Genomic DNA, 24,975 nt, shown 5'->3' with positions numbered 1-24,975 from the left:
CTTCATAGCATCCACTTAAGTGTAACGTTTCACAGGATAATTTTGTTCAACCCGTTTAATTACACCTAAAAGTCCACACATAAATTGCATCTCAGTCGTTTCACTTTTAATCTAAAATAATGGCATGCACAGCTAAAATCACAAATATTCGGTCACTGTCCAAATATTTCTGCACCTAACTCATATACATAAAATTGTGTGATATTTTTAAATACATTCCGTTTTTACAGTGTTCCTTAATTTGGTTTTACTTTAAAGTCTTCAGAGTGCAAGTCCTCTCCTACATCTAGAGTAAGTTTGGAACCCATCACTCCACAAAAAAAGTCTTGCATAATGCATCTTTTATTATAGAATATTGAAATTATACTACGAATTGAATGAATGCTTGCAGAATGTTGGATTTCACAAGAGAACTGCCAGGCAGCAATATTCTTGCAGAAGCATGTTCCTCTTTGTAGCACTGCAGTCTCACTGAATAACTGCCCGAGTCCATTTAGTAAATGCTGCCAATACTTATCATTTTTTTTGTGAGCGAAGAGAACTGACTCATACATGCCTTCACTTATGTTAGTGGGTGTGTACCCTGTGTTCTAGTACAAGTACAGATTATCCAGCTCTTCAGGACAGCAGCAGGACTACAAAGCTCTTTCTGGAGACTACTCTCAATTGAATAAAGTCAGGTAAGCTATCTTCAATATATATGCTTATACCATATACTGTATCTATGCAAATATATATTTGTGTATATATATATATATATATATATATACACACACGCACTATACAAACAAAAGTTGCACAGACAAGTAATTGAACTTTTGAATGGATGATGAAGGCACGTGAAATTTTCTTTCATAATACAGATGCAATTGATTTTAATTCTTAACACTTCATATTAAGAAATAACTCTATGAGGATGTGAACATGTAACAATTTGCTAATTTTTCATATATTTCATCTACCTTTACGCAATTTGTAATACTGGATTTTACAAATTTTGGACTGCAGACCACTAGCTTGAATTAATCATTAACTAAAATCTACAGGGAGGATCCCTGAAATTGATGTATCCAGCAACAGTTTTGCAGATATTCATTAAGTATCATGAGTCGTAAGTGAGATAAAATCATGTTTACTTGGTAGGGTAAACCCAGAATATATGCCAGTGTAACAAAGAATTGTGCCTTTTTCCAACAATACGGTGCAATCTAAATAAAAATACAAAAGATTGTGGATATAGTGTTCTTGTGCCAATCAAAATGACACAAGTCTTACTAGTGGTTGTCTTGCTTCACCCTATTTATTTCACTATATAGAGATATATTACAGAATCTTTCCCTCGCCTGAACCACCACAGAAAGTAGGACTGTCAGGCTGCACATAAAAGATCCATGCATCTCTTTGACAGGGCCACTGAAACAAATATGGATAAAGGAATTTACTTTATTTCTTTGTAATGTGTTTGCAAACTTAGCAAGTTTTACCTAACTAGCAATTAATATAGTTAAAGGGATTTCCCACCATTAGACAACCCCTTGTTAATAGGGAATCTGTCAGCAGGCTTTTTCTATGAATTCTGAGGATAGCATGAGGAAGGTGGTTCAAACACAGATTTCAATGATGTGTCACATGTCAGGCTGTGTGTTGTTGTTTACTTACACTGAAGGTTTTATCACCTGGTGATTGTCATTGTTGGACTACAGCAGCTGCAGCAGCCCATGCATGCTAACCCAACATCCCCCCTCAAGCAGCTCAAGATCTATAGACAATGTACATAAAGAGCCTGGTATGGGCGGAGTTAGCTCTCTCACCTCTGCTGCGTGCTACATCTAAGAACTCTGTGTCAGAGCCACTGCACCCAGTAAACTAAGTGATACAGTGTTCGATTCTGGGTCTCTTCCTACATCATGCTGCCCTCAGATGAGTTAGCAAAAACCTGGGGGCAGATTCCATTTAAAGGGAATCTGTCACCGGAAGTTGGCGGACTATGTAAATGGCCTGTGTCCGGTCCGATGGGTGGTGTTTCTTCTTTTTTTCTCCACTCCATCCATGGCCCCCGTCTGCGATCTTTTCCAGAATTCTAGTAGTTCTACTCCATAGTTTGCGTGTGCGCAAAGCAATCTTGCCTCGCGCACGCGCAGTATGCTTTGCCCAACTGCGGGCAAAGCCGAAAATCATTACTGCGCATGCGCCGGTACACTATGTCCCGGAAGTATTTTGCTGTGTTCCGGGACATAGTGTACCGGCGCATACGCAGTAATGATTTTCAGCTTTGCCCGAAGTTGGGCAAAGCATACTGCGCGTGCGCAAAGCAAGATTGCTTTGCGCACGCGCAAACTATGGAGTAGAACTACTAGAATTCTGGAAAAGATCGCGGATGGGGGCCACGGATGGGGTGGAGAAAAAAAAGAAGAAACACCGCCCATCAGACCGGACACAGGCCATTTACATAAGCCGCCAACTTCCAGTGGCAGATTCCCTTTAAGTGCCATAGTCCCCCCATATAAATATTGAAACAACATATACTCATCTCCTAGACCAGCAGTGTTTCAGCAATGCCACTTCTGTTTCTGTGGCAAGTGATGTTGTTAAGTAATGTGAGTGCTGCAGTGTATCAGCAGTAGAAAAAGGTTGCAGCCTTCCATCAGATGGAATTCTGATGGGACTGTGAAAGCTACAGCCCATCTGCAGCTACTATTAGGCTGCAATGTTCATGTGACATAACAATGTCACATGAGTGCCTATCAGTCAAAGAAAAGGGGAGGAAAAAAAGCCCACTGCACACCTGGGATGCGCACACCTGGTAGGTACAAGTGAGTGACAATTTTATTGACATCAAAATAAGACATACGATAAGTAAAACCATTTTTAAAACTGGAAAACAACAATACAACATCCCTGTGTCCACTTGGGCCTGGCTGGCAAAATGTGTATATAATCATGACATAAAGAAATAAATATACAGTCAGCAAATATTGACCCCCAGAAAAGCCTGTCAAGAGAGAAATAATTAGCAGAGTCTATACACGACACCTGAGGCACAAATATATAAGCACAAACCAGAATTGGGCATCCCCAAGACTGGTATAAAGACCAAATATAATCAAAAGGTACCTGATAAGCAAACCCCCTACAGCACATGCATGTATGAGAGGGATGATGTAATGGGAAGGTGCCCTAATGAATACTGGTGGCATCAAATAAACCACACGAAAGGGCACAGAACCTACACTCACTGGCCACTTTATTAGGTACACCTGTCCAACTGTGTGTTAAGACTTAATTTCTAATCAGCCAATCACATGGCGGCAACTCAGTGCATTTAGGCATGTAGACATGGTCAAGACAATCTCCTGCAGTTCAAACCGAGCATCAGTATGGGGAAGAAAGGTGATTTGAGTGCCTTTGAACGTGGCATGATTGTTGGTGCCAGAAGGGCTGGTCTGAGAATTTCAGAAACTGCTGATCTACTGGGATTTTCACGCACAACCATCTCTAGGGTTTACAGAGAATGGTCCGAAAAAGAAAAAAAATCCAGTGAGCGGCAGTTCTGTGGCCGGAAATGCCATGTTGATGCCAGAGGTCAGAGGAGAATGGGCAGACTGGTTCGAGCTGATAGAAAGGCAACAGTGACTCAAATTGCCACCCGTTACAACCAAGGTAGGCAGAAGAGCATCTCTGAACGCACAGTGCGTCGAACTTTGAGGCAGATGGGCTACAGCAGCAGAAGACCACACTGGGTACCACTCCTCTCAGCTAAGAACAGGAAACTGAGGCTACAATTTGCACAAGCTCATCGAAATTGGACAGTAGAAGATTGGAAAAACGTTGCCTGGTCTGATGAGTCTCGATTTCTGCTGCGACATTCGGATGGTAGGGTCAGAATTTGGCGTAAACAACATGAAAGCATGGATCCATCCTGCCTTGTATCAACGGTTCAGGCTGGTGGTGGTGGTGTCATGGTGTGGGGAATTTTTTCTGGGCACTCTTTGGGCCCCTTGGTACCAATTGAGCATCGTTGCAACGCCACAGCCTACCTGAGTATTGTTGCTGACCATGTCCATCCCTTTATGACCACAATGTACCCAACATCTGATGGCTACTTTCAGCAGGATAATGCGCCATGTCATAAAGCTCGAATCATCTCAGATTGGTTTCTTGAACATGACAATGAGTTTACTGTACTCAAATGGCCTCCTCAGTCACCAGATCTCAATCCAATAGAGCATCTTTGGGATGTGGTGGAACGGGAGATTCGCATCAGGGATGTGCAGCCGACAAATCTGCGCCAACTGTGTGATGCCATCATGTCAATATGGTCCAAAATCTCTGAGGAATGCTTCCAGCACCTTGTTGAATCTCTGCCACGAAGAATTGAGGCAGTTCTGAAGGCAAAAGGGGGTCCAACCCCTTACTAGCATGGTGTACCTAATAAAGTGGCCAGTGAGTGTATAGTGAAATATCCATTTATTAAGAAGTAAAGCTAGAAAGAACAAGCAGGTGGTTAGGGAGACAGTATATTAATAATATGTTATAATAACAGTATCACCGTCAGGTGCCGTCCAGTAGTCAGGCCGTGCAGTCATAGTATACCATGATGAGCAGTCAACCAAGGGACAGAGGGTGTGTGGGAAGCCCCACGAGTATTGCTGCCAGTGCAGCTTCATCAGGGGAAGTCTGTTAGGCAATGTCAGTCAAAAAAATATACATTAGATATATCATTAAAGAAACAAAAGGTTACCGGGGTGTGCCGAGCAGCGAACTGCCGCTGGGGGGACCCGGGAAACAGCACTATCAGCTGGCCGGGGGACAAACAGTCAGGACATGAGTGCCTAGAGACACTACTGACATTGCTGGAAAGGCACCTTTCCAAGAAGTGAATATTTAGCTTTTCAAATTATTTCATTTATTTTTTATTTATATAGGGGACTATAGCATTTAAAAAAGACCTAGTGGTCTAAAGGCTGTGTTGGTCACTGGATTCTCTGGTGTTGTGCCTTTAGATTGTCTTTGCTATTCTGTAACAATGCCCCATTGTAAAGACCATGAAAATTAGAAATAAACAAGAAGCCCCTTATCTCTGGAACCATTTTGTGGATTGAGAAACAAAAATCTGAATATTCAGTAGTGCAGTGAATATAAAATAAGAGCAAAAACTGGCCACTTTTGACCTGGTGACAACTTTAGGAACTGTTTGTCAAGTGGAGGACAAACTCTTTAAGGGGGTTATCCACTATTAGGACAACTCCTTCTCGATCTGAATGTTTGAAAACAAAACACTTATACTCCTCTCCAGTGACAGCGCTGTTCCAGTAGTGTCAGTATTCACGTTCCTGGGGCTCTTGTGCAATTGTTATGACACATAAGCCCTGTGACCAATCAGCGCTGGCATCACTGTCTTTGTCTTCGGATGTATTAATAATAAAAAGGAAGTGAGAGGCCAGATGAAGCTTTCACGTCCTCTTGATTATGTAAACGTCTCAAGGTGGGAACAGTGACACCAGCGCTGATTGGGCACAGGACTCGTGTCATATCAACCACAAGAGAGCCCCAGGAACGCGAGTACTGACATCGCTGGAACAGCGCTGTCACTGGAGGTGAGTATAAGTGTTTTTATTTTCATGGCGGCAAACATTCAGATTAAGAAGGGGTTGTCCTAGTAGTGGACAACCCCTTTAAGGTTTGCCAACTGTGATACATTACCCCAAAACTGTTAATAGAGGTTAAGACAAAGACTTGGCTTCAGAGATCCACAGTAAATAGGTGTTATTGCCAGGTAAAGCTCTGACTATCCATGCACTGCCTTTACTACTGTAGGGAAAATGTGAAACTAAATGTTAGCAATACAAATAAATGGTCCATTAACACATGAATGGGCTTAATCCACCAGATTGAAAGGTGCTTTTATATGCTTCATATTCTGGCAAATTGAGAAGGGTTCCAAGCAGGGTACATTCATCCATAACTTGATAAAACAACCCCTTTTAAAAGCAGCCATATATCTAAGCAAAGGTAGGGTAAAGAGGAGCATGGTAAGGTTGGTGAGAATCTACATGTCAGTCGGCCATTTAAAAGTTAATTAAACATTTTATTGCACACTTAAGCAAAATGCAAAACTAAAGCTTGGCTGACATTATTGAACAACTGGTTAGAGAGGAAAAATTAGGTCTATAACTGCAGAGTCAGCAATATAGGCCGACAAACATTACTAGCAGCTGAATTACAATATTAAGACATTAAAAGCTGTTTATTGGAGAACTAGAGGTGTGCCCGATGCTATCGCATCTGGATGGAAGTGTGTGTTTGGGGTGTGTGTACGTGTGTGTGTACATGTGTGTGTGTGTGTGTGTACGTGTGTGTGTGTCCCGCAGATGCCTGGCCACCCACCTCCGTGAAGACACAGCCGGCAGGAAAGAGGGTGGTTTGCGGCCTGTGCTGGAGATGTGAGTACATGTGTGTGTGTATATTTAAGTACGTGTGTGTGTGTGTGTGTGTATGTGAGTACATGTGTGTGTGTGTATGAGTACGTGTGTGTGTATGTGAGTACGTGTGTGTGTGTATGCGAGTACGTGTGTGAGTACGTGTGTGTGTGTATGTGAGTACGTGTGTGTGTATGTGAGTATGTGTGTGTGTATGCGAATACGTGTGTGTGTGTACGTGTGTGTGTGTGTATGCGAGTACGTGTGTGTATGCGAGTACGTGTGTGTGTGTGTGTACGTGTGTGTGTGTGTATACGTGAGTAAGTGTGTGTAACTTTTTCATCTCTAGAAAATGATTCTTCCAAATGTCCTAAATGATCTGAAGGGGACTTCATAGAAAAATAACTGTACTCAAGTCCTCTCAAGTCTAATTTATATGTAAATACTTATGTCCCCAAAAAAGTGAGAAAAGTATTGAAGTAGTGATACCTTTATTGGCTAACCACAGAAATTAGAAGAAGAGATGTCAACATTTATATAGGAATTATACAAGAACATGAGATGATGCTTGCTAGAGATAGGCCAAGGAAATCAAATTAAGGTTTTTGTTATACATGTAGATGAGATGGAAGCGTTCTATTAGACATCTAAAGATCTTCTTGTAGATGTGTGAACTGGAAGTGTTCTATTAGACATCTGGAGACCTTTTTGTGAAGGTGTGAACTGTGTCCATGTAATGAATCATGTATCCAGGTGTCAAATTGAGTCCTATTGTTAGAGATTGAAACATATTTATAAAGTCTAATCTATATAATTCCTGCATATTTTCTCTGATGCTTAGCTCTGTATAACAAAATAATAGCATATTTTTGTATTTGAATTTATACAACTATTGCATTATATCATAAAGACATCTACATGCTGTTTTGTAAATGTTCCCATTGTTTGAGTTTTCAATAAGAATTTTAGGTTCTTTCCACAATGATCACAATTCATGACTAATTTTATATAACTACTGTGAGGTAGCGCTGTCATTCACATTGGGGATCACTCGCTTGCAGCCACAAAAACCAGACCCGGCACGGGTTTTTCATAAAACAATCATAGTCCCTTCAGTTTATTCAGCATCATAAACCACCAAAGCAACAAGAAACAGCATATAGTCAGCATAGCGTCCATTACAGAGTTCAGCTCTGTTATCCTGTAGTCATACAAGTTATGCACTGTTCAATGCGCAGGCTTTCTAGCCACCAAGTTATCTCACCCTGTCAGGGTTTCCTCATGCTGCTTCACCATACTGCACACGTTCATTCCCTCCAGGGAACTAACAGGCACACGTCGCCATTACTCACAGCCACTTCACAGGCTGTTAGCCAGCCATCTCAGCGGGACCTTCCACACTGGACCAACCGGGTCCCAGCATTCACCACATGTGACCTACCCTAGCCACCTTATACGGTCCGTAGCCATGCCCACCGGGTCACATGGCTATGACCTCATCACAGGTCCTTGAACCATTCACACACTTTATCACAAGGCTCTCAAACACACCCCCTGGGTGGGTTTGTAGGTAATTGAGACGTCCGTCTCCCCAGCTATCTGGAGACTTCTCCCTGACACATTGACACAGCACTTCAGCAATATCACTGCTGATCAACACACACATCAGTCTCCATCTCAATGCCACCCACCTTGAGATACATAACAGTCCTTCAGGATTCTGCCACTCGTCCTCTCTCTTGGGACATCCACACAGCACCCCCTAGCGGACACAGGGGTCATTACACCACACTACATAATGGTATTTCATTAAAAATTACCTTCCACCAAAACATTTTTATGTTGAACTGAACATAGGATGCCTTTCCATAGTGGAGATATTTGCAATCAAAGTATTTGGCACATAATGAGTTAACTTTTGTTACGTCCACATGGGTTTGATCTGCTAGTTTTCACTGGGGGCGTGTAATTTTTCTCCATGTATGACACTGACCAATCATAAGCAAGCAGCAACACACTGGAGAAAGATAATCAAACTCCCACAATAACTAAGAGCAGGTTTCTTAGTGTGTGTAATGTATTGCATAGTGTCAGACAGCCTTGATCTTCTGATGTAAACTTGTGAATGATTAGAAAGAGCTGGGAGTAGACAACCCCACTGAAAACTCTCTGAAAAAAGTCACTTGTATTTTAGAAAAGTTAACTTATTTTTTTGCAAAATACTTTGATTGCCAATATGTCTGCATTGGAGAGGCAAAATAAATGTGTTATTTTGCTCTGCGGCCACTAAAACAACGTGTGTTCCATTCAACATGCAAAATTTGGTGAAAGGTCCTCTTTAAGTAGCAATGAAACAGTAGTGCCAGTAGTCATAATATTTGAATTATGTTCAATATTCCAAGGAAAGTTCAATTACTCATATGGGTTTGCCATATTTAGGGGAAAGGAGACCTCTACAATCTGTCCTAGACTTATGAACGTTATCAAAAGATAGTGACTATGTCTCACAGATATGGCCATACTGGATGTGACAAAGTGCTGTGTTTTTTCACTTTGAAAATAGTGTAAATGCTAAGGCATTCATTCAGGCTATGTACCCACATTGCAGAGATGCTGCGGAAATTCCCTCAGCATTTCCGCAACACCCGCCGCAGGAAAACGCATGTGAATTCGCATGCGTTTTCCTGCAGAAAACAAGCGTTTTTCCCGCGATTTTCGCGTGCGGAATTCAAGCTCTTTCCAAGCGATTTGAAGCATCACTTGGAATGTGATTGAAAGGTTGGTCACACTCGTCAAAACATAGTGTTTGACTAGTGTGACCAACTTTTTACTATTGAGGCTGCCTATGCGGCATCAATAGTAAAAGATAGAATGTTAAAAATAATTAAAAAAAATAAAAAATTGTGTTATTCTCACCTTCCGACATCCCGCGCAGCGCTCCCGATCCTCGCGATGCTCCTGTTCCCAGCGATGCCTTGCGAGACCTTTCATGACGTAGCGGTCTCGCGACACTGTAGCGGTCTCGCGAGACCGCTGCTTCATCACAGGTCCTTGCCACAAGGCATTACTGGAAACGGGAGTTGGAGGGAGCATCGGTAAGGCTGCATGGGATGCCGGAAGGTGAATATAACCCGATTTTTTTTTTTTTTTTACAGGGATATGGTACCCAGCGCCTGCAGGAGAGTCTCCTCTCCTCCACACCGTTGGTACCATCCGCACATGATCCACTCACTTTACGCATAGTGGGCATAGCCACATAGTAACATAGTTTTGAAGGCTGAAGGAAGACCTTATGTCCATCTAGTTCAGCCTATTTTTAGTGCAGCTGTTCTGCATTGTTGATCCTGGGGAAGGCAAAAAACCCACAGAGTAGAATCAATTTTCTCCATAGGGAAAAAAAATTCCTTCCCCTAAGCTGGGTCAACCATATACCTATAATATTATGTTATTCGTAACCTTCTATACTGTTACTCACAAGAAAAGCATCCATTCCTTTCTTAAATTTATTCAGTGAGTTGGCCATCACCACTTCCTCAGGAAGAGAATTCCAGAGCCTCACTGCTCTTACCATGAAGAACCCTCTTCTATGCTGGTGCAGAAATTGTCTTTCCTCCAAACAAAGAGAATGCCCCCTTGTTCTTGTCACAGTCCTTGGTACAAACAGTTCATTGGAGAGATCTCTGTATTGCCCGCTGATATACTTGTACATATATATTAAGTCTCCCCTAAGTTTTCTCTTTTCGAGAGTAAATAGACCTAATTTTGATAACCTTTCTGGGTATGCGGAAAGTAAGTGGATCAATGCATTCCTATGGGTGCGGAATCGTCACAATTCTGCAAAAAGAATGAGCATGCTGCGTTTTTTGCCGCGATGTGATTCCGCCGCGGAAAAAAAACCAGCATTAGCACAGCATGTGCGGAATGCCATAGGAATGCATATGGCGGGTTCTGTATGTGTTTTTGCAGTGTTTTCGCTGCGAAAAACGTGGCAAAAACGCATAAAATCCGCAACGTGGGTACACAGCCTAAAACTTCTGCATTAGAATGGATGATACTTTTTCAGCACATCACCGTCTTATCTTAAACTGGAGTTTACATCTGAGATAGTTAATTGATATGCGTGCCTGATGGTGACTACTATTTCACCATGAGAGAAGACTATCTATCATTGGTTGCATGTAACTATGAACATTCTCTTTGCTTTTTGTAACTCAAATAGACATGAATGTAAAGTGCTCACCCTGCATATGCACCCCACCTCACCTATTCACTCTGATAAATAAAGGTATTCTTTTTTGGTCTGTTTGGTAATGGTCCTAAGGATATTCCACAAATTGCTCATATTAGATAACTTCTTATGATGCTTTACTGTATATACTATCATGCACTATTTTCATGCTCTATTTTGTGTTTCAGATAATGGATGCTTTTCGTCTAGCAAACGCAGCCTTGGCCGTCGACATTTTCCACAAGTTAAATGAAAAGTGTAAGACTGAAAATTTTATCTTCTCGCCATTATGTATTTCATCTACTTTGGCTTTAGCTTTTAAAGGAGCAAAAGGAAATACTGCAACAGAAATAGAAAAAGTAGGTGAAATAAATTATTATACATGTCTCTTTGTATGGAGTCTTTATTATGAACTTTATAATTCACTGCATTGATGGGCTTTTGAAACAGACAAAAGCTCTAAACCAGTGTTGTTTACCAAAATATACATTTATCATTGTTCTGCCTGTGCTTAGCATAAATGAGTACACCCCCTTTGAAAAGTAAGATCTTAAACAATATCTCACAAAATTTTGACAAGATTGAGTTTCACAGATCATTTTATTCAAACCATAACATGAAAGTAGGGGTTAATAATAAAACTTTCATTACAAAATCTTCAGCATTACTCAAATTAGTTGATGTAAAAGTAAATACATCTCATATCAAGAACATCTACATGTAGTATTTTGTATGACCTCCATGATTTTTATGAACAGCACCAAATCTTCAATGCATCGAATGAACAAGTTGGTGACGTATTGCAACATCCTTAATTCAAGAGCGACCTCCTTTAGAGCCTGTATGATGGATGGAGAGTGATGCTCAACTTGTTTCTTCAGAATACCCCATAGGTGTTTCAGTTGGTTTCAGATCAAAATACATATTTGGTCAATTATTCACTTTCACCCTGTTCTTCAGACTTGCAACAGATGTGTTTTGAACCATTGCAAAGTTGGAAATGTGTAAATTTACCAAGGACACAGAGTGATGTAGCATCTTTTCTTTCAGTATAGAGCAGTACATTTATTAATTCATGATACCATTAATGAGATGTAACTCCCCGACACCAGCAGCAATCATGCAGCTCCTCATTTGGACACTACCAAAAACATGTTTCACTTTAGGTACCATGCATTTTCTAAATCAATTTTTCTAAATACATGTTGCAATGTGTCGCTAAGAATTGATAAACAAGTTCACTGCAGTCAGCTAAAGAAGTAGAAAGCCAAACTGACTTGAGTGTTTCCTGTGACACACAGTATGGGGTACACTGCAGAGGGAAGCCTTTTCTAAAGGCCACGCACTAAAAGCCCACCTACAATTTGCCATGGGACAAGTTGAAAACATGTGAAAACTACAGGATTCTATATTCATTAGTGCTGAGAACAAGAAACTGTATATACTCACGTATAAGCCAAGTTTTTCAGCACATTTTTTTGTGCTGAATACGCTCCCCTTGGCTTATACACGAGTCAATTGTCCCAGACGGCCGGCCGGGGAGGGGGAGCGGTGGAGCAGCGGGTGAGATAGGCAGGAGGCGGCGGCTGCAGGTGTCACTGTGCCCACTGCTAAAGAGAAATGAATATTAATTTCTCTTACAGCACGCACAGTAACAATGGCAGCTGCCGGCATCCGGAAGACATCCTATTCACCCTCCTGCATGCCCTGGCAGCATCTCTTTGGTCCCGGCGTCCTCGCAGCAGCTCGCTGGTCCCGGCGTCAGCAGCTCTTCCTGTACCTAGCGATCACATGGCCCTGCTCATTAAGGTAATGAATATACACACCTCTCCACTCCCATAGGCATGGAGGGAATGTTTATTACCTTAATGAGTTGGGCCACATGATCGCTCTGCAGAGAAAGATCTGCTGGTGCCGGAACGAGATGCATCAGGGCGCGCAAGAAGGTGAGTAGGATGTTTTTTTTTTTTAATATGAAATATGCATACAACAACAGGGACTGCGGAGCCATGCATACAGGGATGGGGAGCCATGCATACAGCGACAAGGATTGGGGAGTCATGCATACAACAACAGGGACGGGGGAGCCATGCATAGACAGGGACGGAGGAGCCATGCATACTTGAGTCAATACGCTTATCCAGTTTTTCGTGGCAAAATTAGGTGCCTCGGCTTATACTCAAGTCGGCTTATACTCGAGTATATAAGGTAAATGTTTTGGGAACGTATGGTTTCAAGACTGTATGGCATTGCAAAGGTGAGGAGTACAAAAAACTGCATTGTGCCTAGTGTGAAATATGGTGGACATACACTTTTACAACAGAACAATGCTCCAAAACACACATCTACAGACAACGTTGTATTTCTGAAGTAGAACAGTGTGAAAATGATTCAGTGTCCAAGTATGTCTCCTGATCTGAACCCAACACCTATAGAGAATTTTGAAGAAGCAAATTGAGCATCACTCTCCATCCAGCATCCAGATTCTAACATAAATTGTTCCTGCAGGATGAAAAAAAATGTAGTGATATGTTGACAACTTGTTCATTCAATGCCTAGAAGACTTGGTGCTGTCCTTAAAATTATGGAGCTCCTGCAAAATACTACATGTAGCAGTTATTAATGTGGAATATATTTATTTTTGTATCAACTAATTAGAGTAAAACTGAATATTTTGCAATAAAAGTTATATCATTAACCTTACTTTCATATTGTGGGTTAAAAAAATGTTCTTGTCTTGTCAAAAGTTTGGAAATTGTTCTTGTTCCAAATGCCATCTACTCATTAAGAGGGTTGTGCTGACTTTTCATTAGCCGCGTAGACACTAAATGGTGCAGCAAGACACTTGCTAGACCACCACTCTATTCAATGTAATAACTTTTTACCCCTGTTCTAGTATTCCTAGGCGATAAATCTAAATTGATGGAAAACCCATGTAGGCTGAGGTCATAACAAAAGGATTATTAGGAATATATTGTTCCCTCACGTCAGGTTGTGATATGTTTGTTATACAGATTATCTTATTTATGTTCTAATTTATTACTTGGTTTCTTGTTTTTCTCATCCATCAGTCACTCTGTCATTAACAAATAATTTAGGCTTCATTCAGAAAATTTTTTTTTTATATAACTGCTCTAGCTGTGAGCTCCTTGGACAGAACAACGTGCCCATTGTAGCCTATGGGGCTGTTCACGAGTGGCATTTTTTATACTGACCATGGGTCTGTGTAACAATCACAGAGACATGTCTGTTTTTACTGGCATCAAGGATAAAAAGTATCAATGTAAGTTTATTGGTCCATGTAAATTACAGACAGCAGATGGATGACATATTTGTACAATCCGTGTGTTGCCCATGATTAACAGTGCAATGAATAGGAGAAGCTTTATAATATATGCATTTGTCATATGTGAAAATCACTGAAGAAACACTGTTGGTAAAAACTGACACATGGACCAAACACTGGTGATGACATTTAGATTCAAAACAATGATGACACTTGTCAAATTTTTTGGTGTATACAGTTGTGGCCAAAAGTATTGACACCCCTGCAATTCTGTCAGATAATACTTAGTTTCTTCCTGAAAATGATTGCAAATGCAAATTCTTTGGTATTATCTTCATTTAATTTGTCTTAAATGAAAAAAACACAAAAAGAATTGTCCTAAAGCCAAATTGGATATAATTCCACACCGAACATAAAAAAGAGGGTGGACAAAAGTATTGGCACTGTTCGAAAAATCATGTGATGCTTCTCTAATTTGTGTAATTAACAGCACCTGTAACTTACCTGTGGCACCTAACAGGTGTTGGCAATAACTAAATCACACTTGCAGCCGGCTGACATGGATTAAAGTTGACTCAACCTCTGTCCTGTGTCCTTGTGTGTACCACATTGAGCATAGAGAAAAGAAAGAAGACCAAAGAACTGTCTGAGGACTTGAGAAACCAAATTGTGAGGAAGCATGAGCAATTTCAAGGCTACAAGTCCATCTCCAAAGACCAGAATGTTCCTGTGTCTTCCGTGCGCAGTGTCATCAAAAAGTTTAAAGCCCATGGCACTGTGGCTAACCTCCCTAGATGTGGACAGAAAGGAAAAATTGACAAGAGATTTCAACGCAAGATTGTGCGGATGTTGGATAAAGTACCTCGACTAACATCCAAACAAGTTAAAGCTGCCCTGCAGTCCGAGGGTACAACAGTGTCAACCCGTACTATCCATCGGCATCTGAATGAAAAGGGACTGTATGGTAGGAGACTCAGGAAGACCCCACTTCTTACCCTGAGACATAAAAAAGCCAGGCTGGAGTTTGCCAAAACTTACCTGAAAAAGCCTAAAACGTTTTGGAAGAATATTCTCTGGTCAGATGAGACAAAAGTAGAGCTTTTTGGGCAAAGGCATCAACATAGAGTTTACAGGAGTAAAAAAGAGGCATTCAAAGAAAAGAACACGGTCCCTACAGTCAAACATGGTGGAGGTTCTCTGATGTTTTGGGGTTGCTTTGCTGCCTCTGGCACTGGACTGCTTGACCTTGTGCATGGCATTATGAAGTCTGAAGACTACCAACAAATTTTGCAGCATAATGTAGGGCCCAGTGTGAGAAAGCTGGGTCTCCTTCAGAGGTCATGGGTCTTCCAGCAGGACAATGACCCAAAACACACTTCAAAAAGCAGTAGAAAATGGTTTGAGAGAAAGCACTGGAGACTTGTAAGGTGGCCAGCAATGAGTCCAGACCTGAATCCCATAGAACACCTGTGGAGAGATCTAAAAATGGCAGTTTGGAGAAAGCACCCTTCAAATATCAGCGACCTGGAGCAGTTTGCCAAAGAAGAATTGTCTAAAATTCCAGCAGAGCATTGTAAGAAACTCATTGATGGTTACCGGAAGCGGTTGGTCGCAGTTATTTTGGCTAAAGGTTGTGCAACCAAGTATTAGGCTGAGTGCGCCAATACTTTTGTCTGGCCCATTTTTGGAGTTTTGTGTGAAATGATCAATGTTTTGCTTTTTGCTTCATTCTCTTTTGTGTTTTTTCATTTAAGACAAATGAAATGACGATAATAATACCAAAGAATTTGTGTTTGCAGTAATTTTCAGGAAGAAACTGAGTATTATCTGACAGAATTGCAGGGGTGTCAATACTTTTGGCCACAACTGTATGAAAAAACACCGATGTCTGAATGAGGCCTTAACCTGACATGCAGAAATTTCAGCAGTTATAATTCTGATCAATTGTTCAGTTTTATCACTCAGCATTGTAAAAATGTACCTGTAGTTGCTAATGTGGTGTGTATATATATATTCCTCTCAGTGGTTTTCAGTTACTTATATGTATGAATTTGTTTGGAAGTCTTTATGGTTTAAGGGCTTAATTCATTTTTATGTGCTCCTTTCTTTTGGCACCTTTATTGTTAGCTTTTGTATTTATTTTAGAATTGTTTTCCCATGAACAAAGTACATTTTAATCAATAGACCTTGGAAAAATAATTAGTTCCACAATTGGATGTGTTAAAAAAGAATGTTCCTATAAGTAAATATATATTGATGAAGTATGCTAGAAAAAGCAGATCTATATGTGGAATGGCAGCCAAAACCTAAGGCCGACTACTGGTTCTTAGACTAAAACAGGTGTCATCAACTATGATTGTGCGGCGTGTCGATATAAAATAAAAGCAAAAAATAAGAATTACTCAGTGTACATTGCAATATAATTTTACATCCATAGCATGTAAATTTGTCCTGAGGATTTTCACAGTGAATTTCATCCTTTACAATTCAAAGTAAAGTAGTTGAGCAGTGTATGCTGTGTGGATCCGAAATGCCTCCCCTCCACGGTCTGATCCCCTCCATCCACACAACACAGTCTGAGCAGCTTCCCCTTGATCCACACAACTTAAACACCACTCTTCTAAGCACCCAGCAAGAAGAAGCTCTGACCTAAAAAGCCCAGCCACTTCATCTGCTCACTGACCAACATTGCTCTTACTGTATATCAACTGCTGACAATAATAATAATAATCTTTATTTATATAGCACCAACATATTCCGCAGCGCTTTACAGTTTAACAGTTTCAAAACACAAGTCATAAGTAACAACTTTAACAATACAATAATTAAAGCAAAATAAGACAATGGTGTGCTCAATTCTCTGGACCTTCACCACAGTGATTATAAGCTCTTTAAGGCCGGGATCACATTGCGTTATGGCAGTCGGTTAGACGGACTGTGTTACACCGCAGTGTAACGCAGTCCGTTATCGCTGCCATTGACCCCCATTGTCGGGCGCATCGCGACGCATGCCGTAAAGCGGCATGCGTTCACAATGTGCCATCATTCAGTGACGGAGCCTCGGACGGGAGCTGCGGCATCTGAGGCTCCGTCACCGCTAGCACAGATGAATCATCTGCGCTAGCGGGTATAACATAACGGGATTGCGTTATGCTATACAGTTAACGCAGCCCATCAACGCTATGCGTTGAACGAGCTGGGTTAATGCAATGTGAACCTGGCCTAAGTGCCCAAGGAAATGGCATCAAAATGCACCCTTCCCTTCCTGAATTGCAGTTTGATAGCTGGCAACTGTTGAATCATTTACCCGACAGCTAATATTAAATGACAAAGAATTAAACACCATTCAGACACACTTGTATACACACTCTGCACATCTGCATACACTCTAGTCACACACTCCATATATCTACTGTACATATGCTTCAAACACACTATGCACATTTGTATGCACACTTTAGATAAATGCGTACACTTCTAAACACACTACACACCAATATACTGTACACATTCTGCGTACTGTATTTTTCGGACTATAAGATGTACCAGACCATAAGACACACCCCAAATTTTCAGAAGGAAACAAGGGAAAAAAAATTAATATGTCAAATGGGGGTCCGTCTTACAGTCCAAATTCAGCTTACCGCGGGGATCGGCAGAGCGTGTGAAGCGTGGTCACAGGGGATGCTTGGTGGGCTGGTGATATGACTCCCAACCCAGACTGGTGCGGGAGGTTTGGCGGTGTTAAAGGTGTGCGGGCTCCGCCGAAATTTTCTGAAAGACCGGAGCCCCCGTATATCCATTGCTGTGATACGATGACCTCCGGGAAATCCCATCCCAGGCTGGTGCGGCAAGTTCGGCGGTGCTCTGTGGCTGTGCTGATTGAGATCTCGGCAACAAGATCTCGTCCTGAAATCTCGGGAGACAAGATCTTGTTGCTGAGATCTCAATCTGAGCATGCGTCACCCCCGACGGCCATTTTCCCGGAGGCCACCACATCACAGCAATGGATGTGCGGGGCCTCTGGGCTCTCACAAAATGCGCCTGCAGCCCTTGCACCACAGAGAAGAGAACCTGCTGTACCAGCCTGGGAAGGGAGTGTGATCATCGCCCTGTAGCACGGGACTGCCACAGAATCGCCCGACTCCTGCTGCCGCAACACAGTTGTAAGTATATTACGACTTTAAAACTTGCCCCCATTTTCCCCCAAAATGTTTGGGGAAAAAGTGCGTCTTATAGTCTGAAAAATATGGTACATGCATACTGTCTAGGCACACTCTGCACACGAATATACAGATTTTGCACACTGACATGTATACACAGTCCTGATATGCTCAGACCTGCCATGCATATACTCATTGGACATAACTGATACCCACTGTCTGTATACTCTAGATATCGAGACACGATACATTAGAATCAAACACTAAACCGCATTCACACATTCGCATTTAAACACGTTTGTGAAAAAAATGGTGCAGTAGTCACCAGTGTGTCCATTTTTGCCATCAGTGTGTCATCAGTGAATGGTCCGTGTGCTTGTTTTTGCCATCAGTGTTTTTCATGAATGAATAAATAAATAAATTGCAAAGCTTCTCCAATCCTTTGCAATTTTAAGTTCAGACCACAAACAATGGCACACGGATGCAATACAAGTCTAGGGGTCCCAGAAAACCACGGACAGCAGATGGATGACATCTTTGCACTATCGGTGTGTTGTCTATGATTAACATTTACTTGAATAGAAGCTGTAACCATGTGTTTTGTATGGACACATAGTGTGTGAAAAAACATGGACAGGTTGTGTCCGTGAAAAAAGGGATATTACAAGTTCGTGTAACATGGATATCTAAATGAGGCTTTACTGATCTTGTCAGCAAGCTGTAAGTTGGAAGGAAGATAATGTACAAAATCTGTACTTGTATTGGGAAATGGAATCTGTAAAATTTCAAAGTGGTTGTAAAAATCAGTAACGCCCCTAATTATCTCTCTATTCTAAATAATGTAAGTATTTGTAATTTTATCATGTACTGCTTGTTACTTATGTTAAACTTCACCTTTGCCAAGGTAGATAGAGGTGATCAGGGTTATAGGCAAGGAGAGCATACATGCAAACTGCCTCCTATTCAGTCTGTAACTGCTGCCCTAATGCGGAGCAGATCTCTGGGTCGATCTGGAAAGCTTCAGATCCCATCCTCTGGTGCTGTGGAGGCCAAACTGACTCTGATTGCAGAATAATAGATAATAGACTAGATAATTAAGGTCAGTGGTGAGAAACCATGCCGCTGCTCCGAACTGTCAATCCTCCGGAGTGCACCGCCCCACAATAAGCAGGAAGCCAGGAGGCATAGCAGCGGTGTACTCCAGAAGAGAGACAATAAAAATTAACCAGGGAGGGGAGCAACTCCATCAAGTTACTTAAAGTGATGTAAATACATATTTGGTAACATCCAGTACCTGTGGAGCTGCTGCTCTGTACTGTGAGGTTCATTCCCTCATCTGATCTAACTCATGGAGCTGGTCAGGTTCATAGCAGTCAGTGTTAAAACTCACTTTTGTGGCTCCACTACAACAATTTCCTCCTCCATCTGCATGCTAGGAACTTGCTCTAACACTGAAAGGAAGCACTTGAAGCAGGCAACCATGATTAATTACAGAGTGTGACAGGGAGTATCTTTTATTACGTCCTTTTCACTGCTCTGTGTAACAGCCATTCTCCTCCAGGGTGTGGAACAACTACTGTACAAAAAACTTTTGTCTGGACCCTGCTTCATTGTTCAGGCAAATGTAACACATGTGCAGAAGATTGATGATTCCTGTATTAGTCTTAAAATGCACTAAATTCATCCCAGTGGCTGATACATGAGTGGCTTAAAAAAACAATAACACATTTGAAGAAACTTGGAGAACTTTACAAACTTACTTAGCTACACCTCCTTTCAGACACTTTAGGTCACAAAAATTCCCCAAACCCTTAATAAATGTGGCACATGGCATTTCCATTAGAATTCTGGGTCAATTTGATGTGTACATTTCATTTAGTAAATCTACTCCGTGGTTTATGTAATTTAATTTCTGATGCATTTTTTAGACCTCAATGCATAGTCATTTCACTGCTGATGATGTAGAGGTCAGCCAGGGCCATAATCATGGCTGAGTTCATCGGGCCTTGAGTGCCCTGGCCTTCCAATACATAAAAATCATGTTTCACTGTCAGCTTACTTGCCTCTTAGTCCCATACACCGTCAGGATCTGTACTCCATTCTTTAAGGTCACCTCCGGCCGCTTCTGAATAAACAGAGACACAGTCCAGATGCAACTCAAAAAGTAAAACATTTCTTTCATGACTTTGCAGCACATCCAGATTTGTTACAACATTATCGACAGCTTGTACATTACACGTTACTTCGTCTTTCCCTGCACTCCTCTCCTTGTCACACTGCATGTGCCCAGGTCGGACTGTTTCCAATGGCTCCTTAGCCATCCTCACTGCATACGGGTGATCGCTCAGCCCTTTTGCCCCGGTTCTGAGGGCATCAGCCCAAGCAATGACCTGCCACATGGTGAGCGACCTGACCTGTAGTGCTGCGGTGACGTCTCCTGTAGCCCAAGATCCTGTAGTTGCTGCCGCTGCTGTGTCTGTAACTGAATTAGCCCGATTCTGGATGGCTGGGCTCTTCCTTAAACGTTGGGGGGTGCTGAGTAGCTCGGGCATTTAGCCCACCTGAGCACTTTGGGCTACCTAGCCCTGACTGGCTCTAACCAGGAACTATTCCTGCCTTATACCTCAGCTAACCCCTCCTACGTTAACTATTTACTTTCCCTTGTCCTACACTATATACTTTTATATCTCCATCTAGTGGCCTAATAACAATGCTACATTTTCCCTACAAAACCCCTTAAGAACATATACATAGCAGATTTTGTACACATCTTTTCAACATTATGAGTCAACACTACATATACAATTAAACAAATGTACACACTAAACTGGGACATGTTTGGAGGTTCAGGACAGCTTCTGTGACCCCCGTACACTGACATGCCATGAGACAAATATCAGAATAATGTACAATTTTTTCTAGAATTTCTTCACCATACACTTAATATCTGTCACATGACTGACACCTGACTCTGACATTTGACTTTGATATATTACTATAACATCAAAGTGTCATATTGGGACATCCTTAAAATGTTGGATGTCATTTAGGTATCAAATGTCAGGCGTTAGGGTGAAGAATTTACAGTATATGAAATTTACATTATTCTGACATTTGACTATCATATCACAATGTTAGGACATTCTTAGATGTTGGAGTAAATTAAAACATAATGTGAACCCAGCCAAAAATGAAATGATATGTTGCTGAATACTCAATGTAACAACTACCAGGTTTCAGAGTCAGGTATCAAAGTCAGGTATCATACACCCAAATCCCTTTTTTAGGCCTTCAGAGATAAGCCCCTACAGAGCTGCTGAAAAGAGGATAAAACATGATGTTAACATAGCCTTATGCCTTTTGTAAAGTCCCGTCACACACAGCGATCTCGCTAGTGAGATCGCTGTGTGTGACGGGGATCAGAGACCGGCCCCCTGTGATGGTCAACGTGTGACTGGACACACCGCCTCCAGCAGGGCGAATTTCTATCACACACGTGACCCTGGATACAGCGCCTCCAGTAGGGCGAATTTAAATAATATAGCGTGCAGCCAGATACACCGCCTCCAGCAGGCGAATTTCAGAATTACACGTTAAACTGGATACACCGCCTCCAGCAGGGCGAATTTAAATAATAAAGGGAAACACCAGGGAAACCGATACAATGGAGGGCCCTACGATAGGGAACGGGGACATGGAGACCTCCTACACTCCCCTGAGCCAGTCTCTACACTCCTAACAGTCCCTATACAGGCTCCGCACCTGTCGCCGAGCTGGAACCTAAGAACCCTAGCTCGCCCTGCACCTAGCCCTTTCTAATGAAATGGACGGTGCAGAAACTAATCCCACCACTGCACTGAAACACACATAAGGGAAGTCACAAACAGGGATAACACTGCTCTGTTGCTCTTGCTCCCAGCAACAGAGTCCATCACCAGAATGCAGCGTTCCTCCTGAATAGCTGCCACCAAGCTCTGTCAGAGCTGCAAGGAAATCCCCTCTGTGACTCCTTCCACACCAGGACTCTGACTGAGCTGCCAGGAACTCTCTCTCTAGCTCCTTCCTCCACAAAGGATGGTTGGAAATGACCACTATCACCAACAGTGATTGCAACACCTGACACTCTTTTATAGCAGAGCCAGAGCAATCACACCTGCTTTATAATCACATGCACTAAACTAAAGAAACCAGAGTGCAATGACCCTAACGCCCACCGGGGGCAAAACTAGAACTGAAACCACCACAGTGCAATGACCCTAATGGCCACCGGGGGCAAAACTATCTTTAAGCACACAGCTTAAGGAAAAAAAAAAGGTTACTAGTGCATTTATCTGTCATAATCCAACCTGGATCATGACTCCCCCCTGCCGGGTATCGCTGATTGTGCAGCATCGGCCTGGGCCATTTTTCGATTGCTGGTCTCCCACTGGTCAGTGCGCATCACTGCGTGAGGCAGCGAGAGACCAGCGATCAGTGACGCTGGATGCTGGTTTCTAATGTAAACATCGGGTATCCAGGAGCCGCGGCTCCTGGATACCTGGGGTTTACCTTGGAAACCGGTGTACACGCTGGTTTCCAAGGTAAACAGCGGGTATCCAGGAGTCACGTGGCTCTTAGATACCCAATGTTTACCTTGGAAACCAGCGTGTACTCCGGTTTCTAAGGTAAACAGCGGGTATTCAGGAGCCGCGGCTCCTGGATACCCGATGTTTACATTAGAAACCAGCGTCCAGCATCGCTGATCCTGATCGCTGGGGCTGTCTATGTGACAGCTCACCAGTGATCAGCCTAACGATGTCCCAGTGATCCCATCATGTCGGATCGTTGGTGGGATCGCTGGGACATCGTTATGTGTAACGGGGGCTTAACTCCTTTGTGTATCTTTACTCTTATCCTTCTCTTCAGTGTGGCTGTGTCTCACAAAGGATGGCATTATCTGTTAACTGTTTTATCTGTATTCATTATTTCTATATTTTCCTTATCCTGTAATATCTTTGGTATAATGCCATCTGTTTTTAATGTGAACATATGTATTAATAAAGGATGGCAATCACAATCAAATATAATTGGGTTAGACTTTCAGGATAAACATATACATCCAGAGTAATTAAAAGGGTTGTGCAGGATTTGTATGTTTGATAACCGCCCTGGGAATATAGCCATAAAAAAAACATTTTCTCGTATACTTATAGTTCCAATTATTTCTTTGTTCTTCATCGCAGGAGTCCCGTGACTAAAGAGCTATAACTAGACTACAAAGAAGTCAAATAAATACTAAAGTCACGTGACCACCATAATAGCTGTCTGTCATGGCTCGAGCAGCCTTTGGAGAATGCCGTTAATGTTTTATATAACTTCTGAGCACATGTAATTCAAAATTAAATATTTTTATACAATATGCGTGAAATGATTGGGAAAACAGTTTAATTACAAGACAGATATGAAAATGAACTTTGTTTAGCCATCAGACATACTTTTTTAGATTTATATGCTTTTAAACATCAACTTACACCTTATATTCTTTATTTTGTGCCTTTTCTTCTGACATTGACTTTCATAATGTCAGCTAAATGTTGGTTTGATGATAGGCGAAAGCTACACTGCGACCTGAAGATGACCAGTTTGCATTACAACATGTCATTTAATAGTTGTCAGTGGAGTCATGTTATAACTTGTGATGTAATGTTACATTTTGGAATTTTGGTGTTAGGCTATGTGCACACGTGCGGAATTGCCTCGGAAGTTTCCGCGGCAATTCCGCAACTCCCTGCCACTGGAAATTTGCAGGAAATACGCATGCGGATTTCCCACGAAAAACTAGCATTTTGCAAGCTTAATTAGCATGCAGAATGCTAGCATTTTCCAAGCAATCTGTAGCATCGCTTGGAAAACCGATTGACAGGTTGGTCACACTTGTCAAAAATAGTGTTTGACAAGTGTGACCAACTTTTTACTATTGAGGCTGCCTATGCAGCATCAGTAGTAAAAGAGATAATGTTAAAAATAATAAAAAAATAAAAATAGTGATATTCTCACCCTCCGGCGGTCCCTGCCGTCTTCCCGATCCTCGCGATGCTCCCGGCAAGTCCCGCTCCCAGCGATGCCTTGCGACAATGACCCCAGATGATGTAGCATCATGCGAAACCGCTACGTCATCACAGGTCATTGTCGCAAGGCATCACTGGGAACAGGACTTGCCGGGAGCATTGCTGAGGCCTGGGAACACTGCGGGGGCTGTCGGAAGGTGAGAAGAACACCATTTTTTATTTTAATTCTTTTTTTACAGGGATATGGTACCCAGGGCCTGGAGGAGAGTCTCCTCCAGACCCTGGGTACTATCCACACATTTTCTGCTTACTTTGCGCTTGGTGAGCACAGCCACATGTGGAAAGTAAGCGGATCAATGCATTCCTACACTACCGTTCCAAAGTTTAGGGTCACTTAGAAATTTCCTTATTTTTGAAAGAAAAGCACAGTTTTTTCCAATGAAGATAACATTAAAGATTCAGAAATACACTCTATACATTGCTAATGTGGTAAATGGCTATTCTAGCTGCAAATGTCTGGTTTGTAATGCAATATCTTCATAGGTGTATGGAGGCCCATTTCCAACAACCATCACTCCAGTGTTCTTATGGTACTTTGTGTTTGCTAACTGTGTAAGAAGGGTAATGGATGGTTGCAATACCCTTGAAAACTCTTGTGCAAGTATGTTAGTATAGTTGAAAACAGTTTGGCTGATTAGAGAAGCTATAAACCTGACCTTCCTTTGAGCTAGTTGAGAATCTGAAGCATCACATTTGTTGGTTCCATTAAACTCTCAAAATGGCCAGAAAAAAAGAACTTTCATGTGAAACTTGACAGTCTATTCTTGTTCTT

The 24,975-nt window shown here is 41.9% G+C and overlaps 1 protein-coding gene across 1 annotated transcript in view; it reads left to right on the top strand.

Annotated features, from left to right (window-relative positions):
* The first annotated feature begins 548 nt into the window (after positions 1 to 548).
* The window catches only part of SERPINB5 (serpin family B member 5), a 97,005-nt gene continuing 72,578 nt past the window's right edge, over positions 549 to 24,975 (top strand). Inside the window, exons 1-2 of the mRNA XM_073550165.1 lie at positions 549 to 680; positions 10,836 to 11,006. Of these exons, the coding sequence (XP_073406266.1) occupies positions 10,839 to 11,006 (168 nt within the window). The 5' untranslated portion in view covers positions 549 to 680; positions 10,836 to 10,838. The remainder of the gene's footprint in view (positions 681 to 10,835; positions 11,007 to 24,975) is intronic.

Source organism: Dendrobates tinctorius, unplaced genomic scaffold (assembly GCF_039654945.1).
Source record: "Dendrobates tinctorius isolate UK_male_01 unplaced genomic scaffold, ASM3965494v1 ptg000163l, whole genome shotgun sequence".
NCBI classification, from domain to species: Eukaryota; Metazoa; Chordata; class Amphibia; order Anura; family Dendrobatidae; genus Dendrobates; species Dendrobates tinctorius.
This window is presented reverse-complemented; position numbering and strand designations above follow the sequence as displayed.